Source organism: Saccopteryx bilineata, chromosome 4 (genome assembly GCF_036850765.1).
Source record: "Saccopteryx bilineata isolate mSacBil1 chromosome 4, mSacBil1_pri_phased_curated, whole genome shotgun sequence".
Lineage (NCBI taxonomy): Eukaryota > Metazoa > Chordata > Mammalia > Chiroptera > Emballonuridae > Saccopteryx > Saccopteryx bilineata.
Genome location: NC_089493.1, coordinates 49,632,102 through 49,647,093, shown reverse-complemented (window position 1 = coordinate 49,647,093; position 14,992 = coordinate 49,632,102). Strand labels below are relative to the sequence as shown.

At 33.1% G+C, this 14,992-nt stretch overlaps 1 protein-coding gene across 1 annotated transcript in view; it reads right to left on the bottom strand.

Moving 5' to 3' along the window:
- Nucleotides 1-14,992, bottom strand: part of SOS2 (SOS Ras/Rho guanine nucleotide exchange factor 2) — a 100,970-nt gene that overhangs the window by 33,120 nt on the left and 52,858 nt on the right. The window contains exons 6-11 of the mRNA XM_066272207.1: nt 14,055-14,198; nt 11,944-12,054; nt 6,910-7,008; nt 3,760-3,887; nt 1,908-2,563; nt 1,455-1,536 (exon numbers count right to left, since the gene is read on the bottom strand). Coding sequence (XP_066128304.1) covers nt 1,455-1,536; nt 1,908-2,563; nt 3,760-3,887; nt 6,910-7,008; nt 11,944-12,054; nt 14,055-14,198 — 1,220 coding nt within the window. The remainder of the gene's footprint in view (nt 1-1,454; nt 1,537-1,907; nt 2,564-3,759; nt 3,888-6,909; nt 7,009-11,943; nt 12,055-14,054; nt 14,199-14,992) is intronic.

Genomic DNA, 14,992 nt, shown 5'->3' with positions numbered 1-14,992 from the left:
TTGGGGTCTAAAAACTGGGTGCCTCTTATACAGTGGTTGTAGATTTTTTTACTTGCATTTTCCACTTTTCGCACAAATGAGTTGTATGAATTTTATGATGAATAAAACTTTAGTTCAATAACTTTATGCAATACATTTCTTTTCAAATTTCAGGTCCCAAAATTTAGATGCATCTTATACATGAGAGCATCTTATACATGGGAGCGTCTTATACATGGGGAAACATGATATATTTTAAATTGCAAACTATTTAAAATGCTACTGATATACTCAGTAAAAAAATTTAAAAAGTCAATCTAAAACTTTTTAAAATTAATCATAAGTTGAAAATAATAATTTTTTAGGTCTAATAATGATATTTTGATTTTTTTTAGTTGGCTGACCTTAGAGAAGACTGAGAGAGGAAGTGGGGAGTGGAGAGAAGAATAGAAAGAGGAAGAAGGGAAGAGAGAGAGAGAGAGAACTATTCATTTGTTGTTCCACTTAGTTGTGTACTCACTGGCTGCTTCCTGTATGTGCCCTGATTGGGAATCAAATCTGCAACCTTGGTGTTTTGGGATGATGCTCCAATCTTACCTGACCTAACTGGCCAGGGCCCAATTAAGTTTTAATAAGAGTACTTATCCATCAGAAGTAAAACTGGAAATATTTACAGATGAAATACACTGTCTAGGACTTACTGTAAAATACAGTTATCCTTCGGTAACTACAGGGGATTGGTTCCAGGACCCCAGTAGATACTAAAATCCACTGATGCTGGAGTCCCTTAGTTAGCCCTCTGTATCTTCAGAGAGAGAGATAGACAAGAATAACAAACCAATGGATACAGAAGGTCAATTGTAATCTTGGGGTTAGGATGTTCAAGTGTTAGAAAAACAGATGACATATCAGTTGATAATTACTGAAGTTGGATGCCTGATAAATGGGGTTATATTTCCTTAATATATAGCAGGAAAAATATTTTAAATATACAATCTTCTTTACTATCATTTATGTGAAAGGTAAAATTACTGATAAACTTCTCTTAAACGTATTACATATTACAAAAATTGGCCTTTGGCTATATGGTACTAAGGTTTTATAGTCTTTTACTCTTGTATATGTTTTGAATATACCATAATAAAAAGTTTGTTTTAAAAGTAAAACAGTCTCTTTTTAAGGAAGCATTGTTTTATTGTACAGAAAAAAATTTCATTAAGATACATAGTTTTCTTTATCCTCTAAGAATGGGTCTTTCTGATTACCACTATAAATATTGCTAAGTTCTGAAAAGACCTCTGTTATAAACAGGAATTTCAGTTTAAGCACACTGTTTGAAGCATACTGCTAATTTAATGCCAAATAAATAATATTCAAAAACTACTTGAGTACATACTATGCATCCAGTACTGTGCAAGACACAAAACAGTTAACTTTTTACAAAATGTTAATATAAGTGAAAAAAATTTTCTTACCGTTCAATCAGTAAGCTTAGCAATTCCTGTGGTTTACAAAATGAACGATATGTAGTAAGAAAAGTACGAACAAAATTGGGATCTGAAAAGGTAGAGCATAAAACAGGTTGCATATTTTATTTATTCAGCATATTTTGGAGTCCTTACTTCCTTTTCCTTTTTATTCTGGCTTCTCCCAATGTGGCTCTTCCTGCCAATCACAGTATTTCTTGAAAAATATTGTTTTCAAATTCAAGATTCATGAATATACAATTTTTATGAATATTTAATTAATGAGGTTAACAATATTATATTTTAGAGACATTAGTTATTTTTTCCTTTTGATTCTGCAGTATTCTTTTCATATTTTAGAGGCCATCCATTTTTTTTCCAGGCCTCAATTATTTTTGAATATTCTTGAAAAGCTTTTAGCTCCTTGGCCCTAGATAATCACTTGTAATGAGTTTCACATACCTGCATACATATGATATGTTAATCTTTCAATCAACTTCACCACTGTCCCCCCTTTAATAATGGGGATTCCACTTCTACTTGGCAAGTTGTCTTCAAAAACAATGTTTTCCTCAGAGTCTTTTACCACAAAACGATACACTTCAGGACTTGGCAGTCTCAGTGGTTGTTCATTTTCTTCTTTCAATAATACTGAATCTAGCATTCGATCTAGAGTACTACGATAATGAAGAGAAATAAGTGCTGCCATCCAATTATTTTTCTCTTCAGCTGATTTAGCAGCAAATATTATGCTGTTTTCATCTTTGGATAGTAATTCAAAAGCATGTTTGTACTCACAAGTATCTTCTTTATCACATATTTGTATTTTTCTCATGACAAATTTTTCTTTTAATCTGTATTCTGCACTACTATAACCTGGAAGGCGTGACTGGCTATGATTCGGTTTGCAGCTAATCATTAAGCCATCGAAGAGAAAAATATGCCGTTCATGTTTAGCACCAATTCTTGTCAATGGACCTTCCATAATGAATTCATTACAACACTGTCCAATATCTTTGCCTTCCCATCCATCTATGTTTTTCTGAATTTCATTCATTTTTTTAATAGCCAGGTGCTTGCTTCTTAGTTGACGATTATAAAAAGGGCAAACAGGATCCCTAAAAAAAAAAAAAAAGACAAATTTAGCTCATTCAATGGCTAAACAATCCTAATTGCTTTAAGTGCAAAGTACTTCAAATCAAGTGACAAAGATATTAAATGACCAAACACTAGATTTTGCACAGAACATTTATTTTCTTATAACTTTGCCACTACATGCCTCAATTTCATTATTATAAAAGAGATGTTACTAGAGGTACTATATTTCATTCCTATTGCCATAATAATAAAAAACCCCAAATAATTCTATTCCTTATATAATTATATAAAAATTAGCCCTATCCGGTTGGCTCAGTGGATAGAGCATTGGTCCAGCATACGGACATCCCAGGTTTGATTCCCAGTCAGGTCACACGGGAGAAGCGCCCATCTGCTTCTCTCCCCTTCCCTCTCCCCCTTCAGTTCCTCTTCCCCTCTCACAGCCAGTGGCTTGACTGGTTTGAGCATCAGCCTCAGGTGCTGAGAATAGCTTGGTTGATTCGAGCATTGGCCCAAGATGGGTGTTTCTAGGTAGATTCTGGATGGGGCATATGCAGAAGTCTGTCTCTCTATTCCCCCCCCCGTCACTTAAAATAATAATTATTATACCAAAATTATTAAATATATCTTTTAAATTTTATTACATATATCTTAACAATATTACAATGCCAATTTTAAAAGACTAGACCAAAATAAAAATGTAAAACAAAGTATAACTTTCAAGAATGCAACTATCAGCCCTGGCCTGTTGGCTCAGCGGTAGAGCATTGGCCTGGCGTGTGGGGGACCCGGGTTCAATTCCCGGCCAGGGCACATAGGAGAAGCGCCCATTTGCTTCTCCACCGCCCCCCCTCCTTCCTCTCTGTCTCTCTCTTCGCCTCCCGCAGCCAAGGCTCCATTGGAGCAAAGATGGCCCGGGCGCTGGGGATGGCTCCTTGGCCTCTGCCCCAGGCGCTAGAGTGGCTCTGGTCGCGGCAGAGCGACGCCCCGGAGGGGCAGAGCATCGCCCCCTGGTGGGCAGAGCGTCGCCCCTGGTGGGCGTGCCGGGTGGATCCCGGTCGGCGCAGTCTGTCTGACTGTCTCTCCCCGTTTCCAGCTTCAGAAAAATACAAAAAAAGAATGCAACTATCATTATAATAACACTTCCTGAAAAACTAGGCATCAGATGTAAGTGAAATATGCAGAAGCATTCATGTTCTCAACATTTTGGAATTACCCAGGTCGGCGTCGAGGTGAATACTGCTTGTAAATTCGGTCCATACTACCCTGAAGATTCATGAGAGCAGTAATTGCTTGGTTCAAACACTCTCTGTCTTCTTGTTCTTCACTACATGCTTTCAATTGCTAGCAAAACACAAAAAGAAAATTAAACCTGTATTGTTCAATTCTTTTCCTTTCTCATAATTAGAGGAAGCAGCAAAGTTATAACTCTAAATGAATTTTAAATATACTTAATAAAAATAGCTTTAATTTTATATAATTATGTATACAGTGGTCCCTCGTCTATCCTGAGGGTTAGGTTTCAGAACCCTCTGCAATGGGGGAAAATCTGTGAAGCAGTGACTTTATGTTTATTTTATTATTTATATATATTTTAAGGCTTTATAAACCCTCCTCACACTCTTATAAACCTTTCCCACACTGTTATTAACCTTTCCCACACTCTTATAAATACCTTCTATGCTCTTAAACACTTTCTACACTCTTAAACCTATGTAATTTTAACAACATATAAAATTTTTATGGGTACTCACCAGTGAATACTAATATGTTTTAATTAATATATTTCATAGTTTTTTATATTGTTTTCAACTTCTTAGGCTAGAAAATGCTTATTTTACCGCAAAAATAATTAAAATAACAAATATATAAAAATACCTATATACTGCAAAATCCTGTGATATAGTAAAAAACCTGTGATACAAAATTAGATATATACAATTTAAAAATGCGCAATACAGTGAGACCACGAAAAGTGAACTGCGATATGGCGAGGGATGACTGTACTTCTCGATCCTTCAAACCAACCCTCTTTCTACATGTTTATTATCATAGAAGTCAGAAAAAGAACAACTACAATAACCATTTGGACATTTTCCAAATATTAAAAATGGTTTAAAACATGTACAACATGAAGCTTAAAGGTGACTTTTATTTGTTAATAACTATAGAGAAAATAAGATAAATAATTTCATATTCTTTATTAAATCCTTACATTTTAGAGATTTCTAGAAGCAAAAATATCTTTGATATACAACATAATCAAGTTGCTAACTTTCACACTTCAGTCCAACATAAACTTTTCTGAAAATAGTACCTCACAAAGGATTTAACTGCTATTTTTTACAACATAAAATTCAACCATTCTAGTAAATATCAAGAAACCATAAAAGTTAATCCTCTATCTTATTAACCTTTAGAAATAAGACTTATCAACTGCATTATTAATTGTAACAATTCTGGCTTTATTTTATTTATCCAAAAATTTCTCTTATATCTCACTCTAAAAATGGAAGAAAATTTACCTTATAAAAATAATTCAGCTTGGATGATGCTTCTATGTTTTAATTTGTTTGATATAAGAATTCAAAGTGGAGCATTATACAGATATAGAGAACACATGGATACAACTATACATTTATACAAGAATCTGGAAAAATTACAATCGTTTCAGAAAATTTTAAAAATTTTAAATGTATTTCATGATCTTAAACTATCTTACTAAAAATATTGTGAAAAAAGATTCTTCTTGGCTCCACTCTAAAATATTTCCTTAGTAAATATGGGTATTGATAATATAAAATACTTATGATCTTTTTATTCTTTCTGCTTTTATTGATTCAAACTTCCAAATTATCACTAATAATGAAATTCTACCAAAATGAGAACTGCTTTTCAATTTAGGTGTATGAGGTTACTAAATTTCTACTGTCTACTTGGTCTTCAGGCTACCCAAACTCTCTCATATAAATGACCATGTCATTTCTAAATATCCATGTAATAATTACAGGCTGTCAAAGAGAAATAATGTTTCAGGCTATTTAAAGCACAGGATTTTCTTGTGACATAAGTATATAAAATAATGGCTCTGTTTGGTATAACTTCAGTCCAATAATTTGCTAAACATTTCTTGAATTTTCTGCAGTGAGATTTAATAAACAACCCATTTAAATAAACATAAGATTAATGAATATCCCTACAAACATTTGAAAGCACGTATTCTAAACATTTTACACTGACATAGAAATTACCAACTGAAATGCCTCCTCCCTACAAAGTTCTTCTCTTCCCCCCTTAAATTGTTTCTATTATCTAATCTACAGCATGTATTGAATTTGGTCACTGTCCCAATCCTGCTACTTTAGGGAAATTTTCCCCCAATATAGGACCCAGTTAGTGTTGTACTTAGCAGCCAGGTTTCTATTCTATCGTCTCTTTTTAATCTATAATCATGGTTTATTCAAACTGAAAGAAAATTAAACTAGAACATAAAACAACATCAATAAATCTTACAGATAGAACTTTGAAAGAAGATATAAGATAGAAAATAATATATACAATTAGATCTAATTTATATAAAAATCAGAAACAGGATAGATATATTTTAGTGATATACACATAGGTAGTTAAACTAAAAAAGAGAGAAAGTAAGTAATTGCTATTATAGTCAGGATAGAGGTTTACCTCTGGTATGTTTACATATAATATTATGCTTATTTATTATATAACACATTTGTGTTTATATTGTTTTAGTACATACTTTTCTCTAAGTATATAATGTACCACAATAAAGTTTATACTGTTTATTAGAACCTTTAGGAAGTCAATATATTTTCATGTTTACTAATCTTTGAAAAAAAATTCAACCTTTACCGAAATTATTTTTTTAATGTTATTTGGGTCCTAGCTAAGAGAGGAAGAATACTACACTGTATGAAAAAATACGCCAATCCTAAAAGTTTTTCTTAATAAGTTAAAGCAAGATAGAAACTTAGAACAATGTTATGTATAAAAGTTAATAATTACTTATTTAAAAGTTAAAGCAGTGTTATTGTGTGCCTCCAAAAACTAATTCTAAAAAGTAAAAAAAGTAAACACTTTTCTTATAATGTTTGTACTATAAGAGTCTATATTATGAAATGTCAAATGAAGATACATTTTCCTGTCTCTCTCCACCACTTAGAAATGATAAACAGATAAATAAGAAATACAAGTTTTCTTCATGGTCTTTTCTCTGTGAAAAGAAGGTAGACATTTAAAATACTTTATGAATAAAAAGTATTTAAAAATAATATGATCAGATCAAAAACTAATTTCTAAGCCTCATAAATACAAGTATTTTTAGTTCAAAACGTTTCCATCTTACCTTTAATAATTCAAAATAGTGCCAACAGTGATACACTGGCACCAGCATAAGGCGTGGAAGGACATAACGGACTGCCTCTCTAAAACCATCAGCAATGGACTGCAAAGCAAAAAGATGTAATGTTATACTTCTGATATCAAGGATACATAACAGCAATTCCCAACAGAAACAGCTTTTAAAAATATAAGATACAGACTTACTAAAACTATAATAAAAAATATGTTCTATATTAAAATTGAAGTGCTGTCAATCAAGATTTTTTCTCCTTTTTATTCAAAGTTAATAAATACATACATCTCTGCATCTCCTATAGAGCTCAAGTAATTTTCCCAATAGTCCTCTCAGCTTTTCTTCAAAATTTCTGGGTTCCACATACTCTACAAGAATTTTGGAATCTATGAACTTTATGTTACCATGTTAAATGCTTTAAGTAGTTACAAAATATGTTTTGTGTGTGTGGGGGGGGTTATATGTATATTGTAGATCAGGGGTCCCCAAACTGCGGCCTGTGGGCTGCATGTGGCCCCCTGAGGCCATTTATCCGGCCCCCACCGCACTTCCGGAAGGGGCACCTCTTTCATTGGTGGTCAGTGAGAGGAGCATAGTTCCCATTGAAATACTGATCAGTTTGTTAATTTAAATTTACTTGTTCTTTATTTTAAATATTGTATTTGTTCCCGTTTTGTTTTTTTACTTTAAAATAAGATATGTGCAGTGTGCATAGGGATTTATTCAGTATTTTTTATAGTCCGGCCCTCCAACGGTCTGAGGGACAGTGAACTGGCCCCCTGTGTAAAAAGTTTGGGGACCCTTGTTGTAGATATTACTTAAGTATATTTCACCAAACAATGATTAAATAAATTTCAGATTTAGCGCATTTAATTTATAAAAAATGTCCTCTTATAACTTACTTAACAAAGCCAATCTGCACTGTCAAAATAAACTGTCAGGTTAGACTTAATTTCTGCAAAAACTATGGTTTCATTCTTACATTCAAATATGCATGTTAATGTCACAGTCTTAAGTACAGGAAGCATGTGGAAGAACCTAACATCCAGGTATGAGAACTTTAACTTTAGAAGTCTCCTTCACCTTTATCTCATTGTCTAATGAATGGTGAAATACTTTTTTTAAAGTTAATATTCACCCTGTTAAAACCATCTCACCTCTTAATTCTTAGATAGATATGATAAAACATAGGTAAATATGACATTCCATTTCAACTACCAGGAGTTTTTAACAGTCAGAAGAGTTCTCTCAGAACTCTGCTTTGTACTTGTGATTCTGTGATTTATAAGGTATCTGGTCTTCATCCACAATTCCAGGCTCACAGTTCCCCTAAAAGCTGAGGATTTTCTAAGTTTAGAGAGTGAAAAGGGTGTCTTTTGTTGTGTTGATGGTGACTTTTAGACCAAGGGGCTGGTTGTCAGGAGAACCAACCCTGTGATTAGATGTTTGAATTTTCAGCCCCACTTCCTGGCCTGACCTATGGGGAGGCTCTGGAGGTTGGGTTCAGTTGCCAGTGGTCAGTGACTTAGTCAATTCAGACTACCTAATGAAGACTCCATAAAAAACCCAGGAGGAAAGCTCATTGGTCTTTTTAGAGAGCTTCCACGTTGGGAAACTAGGACATTTCTGGGTGCCACCATGTTGAGGTCCCAAGCTCCATGAGGATGAGCTCTTTTGTTCAGGACTTCACCCTATTTTCTGTTTATCTCGTTGTTACTTGTATTCCTTAATCCTTTCCCTTTAATATCCTTTTATAATAAACCAGTAATCTAGTAAGTAAAATGTTTCTCTGAGTTCTGAGCCATTTTAGAAAATTGAACCTAAACTGGGAGATGTTGGAACCCCCAATATAACCAGCCAGTTAGCTCAGATAAGAGCCTGGGCTTGCTGCTGGCATCTGAGGTGTGTAGGTGTGTGTTCACGCACAGAGGTGCAGGGAGGGGGCATGAGGGGCGGAGAATTGGAGGGTGCAGTATTGTAGAATTGAGCCCTTAACCTGTGGAATCTGATCCCATCTCTAGTAGACAGTGTTAGAATTGAGCTGAATTCTTGCTTGTATCTGAGGATTGTTTGCTAGTGGGGTTCGTGAAGCACCCCCAACACTTTGGAATTGGGTTCAGAAACCCCATTTAGAACTCTATTTCAGGAGCAATACATTTTTTTCCTGACTGGTACCTGGAAGTTTTTATGCCTTGAATTAATACATAATGGGAAATTGAAGTTGATGATAGGTCATGTGTAAGAGAAATAGAAAAAGAGAAGGCAAAAACACAAACAGGTGGCAGATAGACTAGAAACTGATTCCCTTCAAGTTATCTGTTCCCTTATATTGCCTGAAAGATCTTACAGTATAGCTAGAGTTATGTATATCTCAATTTTGAAAACTAATAGTCTGTAGAATAAACAATTTTCTAAAATTTTTGAGGGATTTAAAAGTCACTTGTGTTGATTTTAAATGTCATTAAGGTTGATTTATTTAAATTGGTATTTCTCATCAGATAAATACAGACAACAGTAATATATAATATGGAGAAAGAATCTGTTTTGCTGCTTTTAAAATATATCCTCATAGGTAGACATTCCCCTAATTCTCACATATTGTTAACTAAAATTAAATTTTCATTTGCTCAATAGACTGGACAAATATTAACTAGGTCAAAGCTCATATTCTTAAGCTTTGGTTTACAACTTCTAAAGAATTTTTATCATTTTTTTAAAATGAAGCATCACTTCAGCTTTTTGTGAGTCTGATATGAAAAAGGTTTTTTCCTAACTCTTTCCACTTCACTGAATATCTGGGGCAATAGCTTAAATAACTGGGCCTCAGACATTCAAATCCCACACAGCAAGAACTACTCCTAAAATAGGAATAAAACAAGAAATGTGAGTGCTTTTATGAGTACGCAAAGATCTTACAGGCAGACTGTCTGATTTAACAAATATTTACTTTATGGTTTACATCTATATATAAGATTAACTTGGAAAATATTTCTTCATTGAAGTAAATTTGAGAATTAGAAGTAATTTTTATTCCAAGTTGAATTTCTGAGTAGAAAGCAATAATGGGAATTCACTTGAAGAAGGCAGGGAAAAGATGGTAAGTTCAGTTTTGAACATTTACCATATTTTTTGCTCCATAAGATGCACCCCCCCACACACCACCAAAAGTGGAAGGGGAAATGCCCGTGCATCTTATGGAGCGAAAAATACGGTATTTTATTAAATATTTTAACACACCATTTGGTTCAGAATTTTTTTTTTCTTATTTTCCTCCTTAAAACCCTAGGTGTGTCTTATGGAGCGAAAAATATCGTATATATTTGAAGTGCCTGTGGGATAGCTAAGTGAATTAGGGAAGCTGGTTATGTGAAAGTGTACACACACATCCACTGCTTAACAGAGAGTTAGGACTTGAAAATACAACATACAGGCAGTAGCTAAAGCAAAGGATATGAATAAAGTTACTCTAGGAAAGCTTTAGAGGGACAGAAAATTAGGGGCTGACCACAGAAGTTAGATAAGACCTGCAATTAAGGAGACTGAGAAGAAGAAATCAGAGAAGATGAAAATTAGGAGAAAGTATCATGAACAAGAGGGAGACTAACAAATAGTACAGACATAGATATGAAATCAAAATATCCACTGAATTTGGTGGTTAAGTTCATCAGGGCAGTTTTTAGTGTTATATCCTGATTTAGATACAAATAGTAGTAGTTTAATGAAGAATGGTAAAAAGTAATATGAAGACAATTGGCTACAAATAGAAAAAAACAAAATAGAAAATGACAAGGTTTACTGCTTGTTTTAGGACAATAAAGATTTGACCATATTCATATGCTACGGGAGAAGAGCCTGTCTACATTCAGGAAGAGTCTACAGTAATAAGTAGTCAAGGATCAACAATGCTAAAATAAGGTCTACTGGAAAGTTCTGTCCGTTTTTGGAATAAAACAAAATACAAATTCTTCTGACTTAATTCATGTGGCACCATCTTGAATATTTCCACACCAATCCTATCTTCTGAATATGGTCCGAAATGGTTTGCTGAACTGAATTAAGCCTTTCTGCGATCTCCGATGTTTTCAGAAAAGGATCTTGCTCCAACATGGTCTTAACAACATCGTCATCGATCAAAGATGGTCACCCAGAACGTGGCTTATCAGAAAGGTCGAAATCACCTGTTTCGAATTTTTCGAACCATCTTCTGCATGTCCTATCAGAAACTGTACCTTCACCAAACACTTTCAATAAATTTCTACATGCTTCTGTAGCATTTCTTCCTTGTTGAAATTCGTAAAAATACAGTGGCATAAATGAACTTTATCAGTAGCCATGGGTACACTATCACTTCACACATAAGATTAACATGAATCAACTTTGTTTTAGTTAATCTGCTACGTCAGTATGTACACATTAAGTGATAAAAATAGAGAGGCGCACACGCGCCAAATAAACATGTGCTTGCGTGTCAAAACTTGTGATAGAAACAGACAGAACTTTCCGGTAGACCTTATATAACCTTTGTTGAAAAAGTAAAAATATAAATTTTATTTTTCTCTCTCCACCTACTTTCATTTTATCTAACTACATTACTAAACCAATTAACTTGAATATTTCCCATTAATATACTTATTTTCTTTAAATTGCAGGCCTGATAGAGAAATCAGTATGAGTATACATGAGGATATTTTCCACTCTTGATGATTTCAGTTCTATCTTGTTGAAAATAAGAACCTGAACAGTTCTCCATATTCATCTCTATATCTCAGATCTAGAATTTGCCAGATTTCTCTAGTCAATCAGTATTTATGATGGTATTTTATAAAAGTTTCCTATATTAAGGACAGATTAGGTTTTTTTTTAATCTAAAATAGGCTTAGAATTAACAGATTTTGAAAGATTGGTGAAATTTTTCCTCATTTGTTTTATGAAAGGATTCTAAATACTTAAGGAATAAGATAATAAAATAGTTCTTTAGTTGCTTTATTAAGAAAAAAAAACCCCAAAAATTCTATTTAAGTTTACCTGAAAGTGTAGAGCCACTGCAGGTCTGGCCATCAACTTACTGAAATGTTCATTAAATTTTGGTGAAAGAATGTCCTGTGATAATGTTTCATAAGGATCAAATGCTTGCTCCTATTTTTTTAAAAAACAAAATGTGTTAAGTTTTAAAGATCATCTTTTTTATAACTAAGGCACAAATTATTTAATGGTAAATTTTTACTCAAGTCCTCACTAGTTTTCAGAACTTTTTTCAGTCTGCTTTTTAGGGATAAACAGTAGCTATAGATATAACTGGAAAAAAATTTAAAATGTAAGTAATGACCTTGAGCCTATAAATCACAAGAAGCAACTGGTCTTAAAATAAGTCACTGACATTGTGTTCACAAGTATCAAACATTTATCCCCAATAAATGTGGATATAATTAATGACATTGAATTGTATACTTAAAAATGGTTAAAATGGCAAATTTTGTTAATTTTACCACAATAAAAAATAAAATAGAAATTAGAAAATACATTGTTTTTGAACCATATCTTTAAGAGTACAGCAGGTAACCAAACTATAAATTAATATGCCAAGTTATCACAATATAAAAACTTCCTAATAAGAACCAAAGCTGAATATTTTGGTTAGGAATCAATAACTAAATATTTATTTCTATACTACAAGTTTCATTGCCTACAAAATAGATGTAATAAAAGTAATATATATTTTCAGAAAAATATAAGCAAAGATTATAAAATTACCCGAACTCTAAGATATACTTTTAAAACCTTGTTTTCCAAAAGAAATAAAAATGGCCAGTGAGTATTATAAAATGCTCAACATCATTAGTTTTAAAAAAAGGCAAAATTAAAGGAATAGTGAGATGCTAGGGTTTCTTTTACCACTAGACTGGCAAAAATTAATGGCATAATCTCAGAGTTACTGAAGGTATGGGGAAAAAAGGCCCCCATATACTAAAACTTATTTGGAAGTAAATTTGGCAAAATGTTTCAAAGTTATAAAAACATTGCAAGTCGTTAGTACTACAATTTCTCTTCTAGAAACATATACTAAAATAATTATTAGGCTATGAAGGCATAGTATGAATATGTTTGTTGCAGTACTACTGACAATAACAAAAAATAGAAACAACATACATACTTAACAATAATGGATAGTTTAAATGTTATGGTGTCTCCACAACAACATGGTAGCATTTGGACTTTCAAAATTGTGTTGACCAACTTGAGCAGCGGGGCTGCTGGTTTGAGCATCCCATGCTCAAGCCCCATGGTCAATGGCTTGAGTCCAAAGGTTGTTTGCTTGAAGCCCTAGGTTGCTGGTTTGAGCAAGGGATCACTGGCTCAGCTGGAACCTCCCCCCATCCCAGTCAAGGCACATATGAGAAAGCAATCAACGAACAACTAACGTGCCACAAGTATGAGTTACTGCTTCTCATCTATTTCTCTTCCTGTCTGTCCCTCTCATTCCTAAGCTTAAAATAAAATAAAATAAAATAAAAATTGTGTTGAAGTATATTTATTAACCTGGGAAATGTTTGTGATATGTTCACTGAAAAAAAAAAGCTGGTAACAAAAGATCCTATTTTTATAAGTATGGATAGGTTTGTATGTGTGTGTAGAAAATATTGTATGTTATAAGGATAACTTATCTCTGGGTGTTGCAGAATGGAGTGATTTTCATTTTATTTATATCTGCTTCTGTGACTATTTTACAATGTGTTACATTACTTTTATAATTATTTAAGACAACAAAATGATTTTCACTTTGGAAAATCAAAACAAAAACAAAACTGAAATACAAACTTCCTTTTCAATTTTTGAAAATTAAGACTAAAATCCACAAAACCTAAACAGCTATTGCCAATAAAATTTCTTTTACTTTAAATGCACTTGCCATTAAAAAAAATCTTAAAACTCACTATTCTATCAACTTTTCTGTATTATCATAAACACACCACAAAGTATCATTATAAATACAGTGCAATTGTACTTTGCTACTGGTTAAAACTTGAGTAGTTTTTATAGTAGCTAGCAGTGTCTTCTAATTTTCACAAAGAATATCTTACTAAATTTCTTAATACATCATTTAAGACTTAAATGAGATAACAGTTTCATAAACTTACTTCTGCCAAATCTTCAAAACAGCTGCCAGCTAAGGGATGAGGACTGCTTTCATCAGTCATTTCAACTGTGTCTTCAATCAAACCTAAAAGTTTTACTGTTAACTCATGTATATCTAAAATGTTACTGAAAATCTTTTCAATGTCCTGAAGAAAAAAAAAAAGGTTAAGATGTGAGGTTGAGAATTTTATTTAAAAGATAATAAAGTAATGTAAGTGTTGAGGGTGTATTTTCACCCAATCCCATACTAATATATTCTAAGACATGTAGTATATTCCAAAACATACCAAGAGTCAATCACAAATAAAGAAATTAAAAGCCTTTTGAATTACACATAATAAACTTATTAGAAAATAGAGATGCTAGTTTTTGTAAAGTCTATCTTTCAATTACAGTTGACATAAAATATTTTACTAGTTTCAAGTATACAACCCTGTGATTAGACATTTATATACCTTAGGAGGGGCATACCCCATAAGTCTAGCACCCATCCAACACCATAGTTATTACATTATTATTGACTATATTCCTACGCTGTACTTTATATTCCCATGACTATTTTTATAACTGGCAATCTGTGCTTCTTAATCCCTTTCACCTTTTTCACCCATTCCCCAACCCCCTCCCATACAATTTGTTCTTTGTATCTATAAGTTTGTTTCTGTTTCACTTCGTGCTCTAGATTCCACATATAAGCAAAATCATACAATGTATGTCTTTCCCTGTCTGACTTATTTCACTTAGCATAATAGCTTCTAGGTCCATCCACATTGTTGTAAATGGTAAGATTTCATTCTTTTTTGTGGCTGAGTAATATTCCACATATACATGTACATCTTCTTTATCTAATCATCCAGCAAAGGATACTTTGGTCGTTTCCATGACTTGGCTACTGTGAATAATGCTGCAATGAACACCAGGGTACAAATACCTTTACAAA